At 65.3% G+C, this 4,180-nt stretch overlaps 1 protein-coding gene across 1 annotated transcript in view; it reads left to right on the plus strand.

The window, feature by feature from the left end:
• The window catches only part of LOC114072349 (E3 ubiquitin-protein ligase HUWE1-like), a gene marked incomplete at both ends in the record, with an annotated part of 28,148 nt that extends 24,161 nt beyond the window's left edge, over window positions 1-3,987 (plus strand). The window contains 5 exon segments of the mRNA XM_027910255.1: window positions 740-916; window positions 1,379-1,508; window positions 2,056-2,513; window positions 2,819-3,014; window positions 3,811-3,987. Coding sequence (XP_027766056.1) covers window positions 740-916; window positions 1,379-1,508; window positions 2,056-2,513; window positions 2,819-3,014; window positions 3,811-3,987 — 1,138 coding nt within the window.
• Between the last annotated feature and the right edge of the window lie 193 nt (window positions 3,988-4,180).

Consider the following 4,180-nt stretch of genomic DNA (forward strand, 5'->3'; position numbering starts at 1 on the left):
ATCACCCCTGTCCTGCTGTTGATTGACTTCTATGAGAAAACAGCTGTGTCCTCCAAGCGCCGGGCACAGATGAACAAGGTGAGTGTTCTGAGGGGGGTCCTGGGAGGGTCTGGGGGTCAGGGAGGGATCCTGGGGGGCTTCTGGCAGCACACAGTGGATTGGTGGAGGAAGATCAAGGGACTGGGGTGGGATTGGGGGGTCCTGAGGGAGGAGGTGGAAGGGCTTTGGGGGACACATGGCAGGGGGTCTGGGATGGGGCAGCCTGGGTGGGATACAAGGGGTCCTGGGATGGAATAGGGGGGTCCTGGGGGTGCATGGGGTGTTGTGGGGGACATGGGGTGGGAGGAGGTCCCAGCAGGTCTTAGGGTGATATGTGGGGTCCTGGGGGGTGCACACGAGGCCCTGGGGTGGGGAAGTGGGGTCCTGGGATGGGGAAATGGGGTCCTGGGGTGCATGGAGGGTTGTGAGGACCCACAAAAGGTCCTTGGTGGGGGGTGACACCAGGTCTCGGGGACACACAAGAGGTTCTGGTGAAAAACATGGGGTCTGGGGTGAGACGGGGGGGTTTCTGAGGGGAGGGGACTTGGGGTCCTGGGGGAGCTCCCAAGGGTGACAGTCAGATTGTTCCCACACCACCACATCCTGACACAGCACCCTGGTGACCCTCCAGGAGGGTCTGTGGGGGACGCCAGGGGGTCAAGGCCATTGACCCCCCTCCCATGTGTGTGCCCCCTCCCAGTACCTGCAGGCGACGGGGAACAACTGGCGCTGGTTCGACGACCGCTCGGGCCGCTGGTGCAGCTACAGCGCCAGCAACAACAGCACCATCGACGCGGCCTGGAGGGCCGGCGAGCCCAGCGTGAGGTTCACGGCCGGGCGGCGCCGCTACACCGTCCAGTTCACCACCATGGTGCAGGTGAGGGCACAGGGACAGACCCCCAGGGCAGGGGGCACAGAGGGACAGACCCCTGCACTACGCAGTTCATCGCCGTGGTGCAGGTACTGACCAGGGGACAGACTCCTAGGTCATAGGGACATCTTCTCAGTGTCATCCCATTTGGGGGACACACCCCCACCCCCTGCTTTCACCTCATGGTGGGAGGACAGTCCCTGGTTGTCACTCAGTTGCAGGGGAACACCTGCATTGTGTGGGTGTGGGTGTGGGTGTCCATGCCAGGGGAGACTCCAGTTGCCACCCCGCGGCTGGGGACACCCCCACTCCCTGTCATCCCCCCCATGGCAGAGGGGACACCCCCAATTGTCATCCCACGACTGAGGACACCCCCACTCCCTGTCATACCCCCCATGGCAGAGGGGACACCCCCAGTTGTCCTCCCCCATGTGTGATCCCCCAGCGTGACCCCCTGTTTCCCCCCAGGTGAACGAGGAGACGGGGAACCGGCGACCGGTGATGCTGACGCTGCTCCGACCCCCCCGCGCCGGGAAGGGCCGGGAAGGGGAGGGAGGGGGCGAGGACCCCGAGGGGAGGGGCAAGGATGAGACCCCTGGTATGTGGAAGTGTGGTGGGAGTTATGGGGCTGAGGGGAATGGGGGTTTATGGGGGGATCTGAGAGGCAGTGGGAGGGCCCTGGGGGTGGGCAAGAGGTTATGAGGGTGTGAAAGAGGGGCCATGGGAGTGGGGTCTGAGGGGCCATGGGGGGTCAGAGAGGCCATTGGGGGGTGTGAGGGGTCATGGGGGGAGCATGGAGGCCATGAGGGGTCAGAGAGGTCATGAAGGGTGGACAAGAAATTACAGGGGGTCCTGAGAGTGAGGACAGAGAAGCCATTTGGGGGGAGGTCAGAGGTCGTGGGGGGCCATGTGGGGGTCAGAGACTATGGTGGGGAGAGACAGTAAGGTCACTGTGGAGGTCAGAGAAGGTAAGGAAGGGAAGGTCATGGGGGGTCATTTGGGAGGGATCATATAGAGGCCACGGGGGGTTCTGAGAGATCATAGAAGCGTCGGAGAGGACTCAGGAGGGTCCAATAGACCCCGAGGTGGGGGGATCAGACCCCACCATGTGTTGTGCTGACCATGTGTCCCCCCTGTTCCCACAGCCACAGACCCTCCGCCGGACGACGAGCCCCCGCCGCCCCCCACCACCTCCACCACCTCCTCCACCACAGCCCCCCCTTCCTCCTCCTCCTCCTCTTCCTGCCCCTCTCCCCCTCCCACCGCCGCCCCCTCGCCGTGCCCCGAGGACCCCAATGGGGGGCTGGGGTCTGAGCCCCCCGTGCGGGGGCTGGCGGAGGAGGCGGTGCCCGCTGTACTCAGGGCCTGCGTGAGCATGTTGGGGGTGCCCGTGGACCCCGACACGCTGCACGCCACACTGCGCCTGTGCCTGCGGCTGACGCGGCAGCACAAGCACGCCCTGCTCTTCGCCGAGCTGCGCTCCACCCGCACCATCCTCGCCCTCACCCAGAGCTCCGGCTTCACCGGCTTCACCCCCCTCGTCACGCTGCTCTTCAGGCACATCATCGAGGACCCCTGCACCCTGCGGCACACCATGGAGAAGGTGGGGGGGCTGGGGGAAGGGGGACTGGGGAGGAGAGAGAGGGGAGTTGGGGCTGGAGGTGAAGGAGTGGGACAGGCAGCATGTGTGTGTCCCACCCCACGTTCCCTGTCCACCCCCTGTGCCCTCTCCTGGTGTCTCCTGCCCCCTTCTCTGATATCTCCTGCCCCCCTCAGTCAATGTCCCCTGTCCCCACCATGTCCCCTGCCCCTAGGTGGTCTGTTCCACAGCCACAAGCGGGACAGGCAGCATGTGTGTCCCCCCCTCAACATCCCCTGTGCCCCTTCAATGTCCCTTCTCTCCCCCAGGTGGTGCGTTCAGCAGCCACGAGCGGGGCGGGCAGCACGACGTCGGGGGTGGTCTCGGGCAGCCTGGGGTCCCGCGAGGTGAATTACATCCTACGGGTGCTGGGCCCGGCCGCCTGCCGCAGCCCCCATGTCTTCACCGAGGTGGCCACGGGCTGCATCCGCATCGCCCTGCCGGCCCCACGGGGGTCTGGAACCGGTGAGGGGCTGGGGGGGCCTTGGGGGATCACTGGGACTGGGGGAAGGCTGCATCTGCATCGTCCTACCAGCCCCACAGGGGTCTGGAACTGGTGAGGGGCTGGAGGGACTTTGGGGGGTTACTGGGACTGGGGGGGGGCTGCATCCACATCGCCCTGCTGGCCCCACAGGGGGTGAAGGGCTTTGGTGGGGTCTGGGATTAGGGTTGGGCTGCATCCACATCACCCTGCCGGCCCCACGGGGGTCCAGAACCGGTGAGGGGCTCATGGGACTTTAGGGGGGTCACTGGGACTAGGGGGGGCTGCATCCACATCGCCCTGCCAGCCTCACAGGGATCTGGAACCGGTGAGGGGTTGGGGGAGTTTTTGGGGGTCACTGGGACTGTGTGGAGGCTGCATCTGTGTCACCTTGCCACCCCACAGGAGTCCAGAACCACTGAGGGGCTTTGGTGGTCTCTGGGGGGTCCCTGGTACCCGGAATGGGCTCCTGGGGGTGTGGATGTAGCTGCAAAATGGGGCTCCCAGAGGTGTCTGTGGGTCAGAAATGGAGGTCCCAGGGGTCCCTTTACCCCTAAAACAAGGGTCCCAGGGGTCTCTTTACCCTCAAAACGGGTCCCAGGGGTGCCTCCACCCCCAGAACAGGTTTCCTTCCCATCCTTGCCCCCAACACAGGAATCCCCTAGATCCCTGCAGCTCCAGTCCCCACCGCCCCTGCACAGCCTCACCCCCTGCAGGTTTCCCCCTGTTCCCAGGAGCCCCCCCCAGCCTCCTGACCCTTTTTCCCCTCCCATTCTGCAGCCTCTGATGACGAGTTCGAGAACTTGCGGATCAAGGGCCCCAACGCTGTGCAGTTGGTGAAGACGACGCCGGCCAAGGCCTCAGCCCTGCCCCCCATCCCGGAGCCCATCCGGGACGTCATCTACGACATGCTCAACGCCCTGGCAGCCTACCACGCCCCTGACGAGGGTATGGGGGGTCAGGGGACTGGGGGCACCCCAGGAGGGGGACAGGCACACCCAGGGAGGTTTGGGGGCTGTCCCTGACAGTGGGTGCCCATATAGAGGATAATTGGGGTGTTCGTGACGGTGGGCACCCCACAGTGTCCACAACGGGGGGGCCCCCACTGGGACACAGGTCCTCAGGTGCCCCCTCCAGACCCTTTGGGGTG

This window comes from Empidonax traillii, unplaced genomic scaffold (assembly GCF_003031625.1).
Source record: "Empidonax traillii isolate 1590-97213 ecotype Southwest subspecies unplaced genomic scaffold, ASM303162v1 scaffold3044:size28681, whole genome shotgun sequence".
Taxonomy (NCBI): Eukaryota; Metazoa; Chordata; class Aves; order Passeriformes; family Tyrannidae; genus Empidonax; species Empidonax traillii.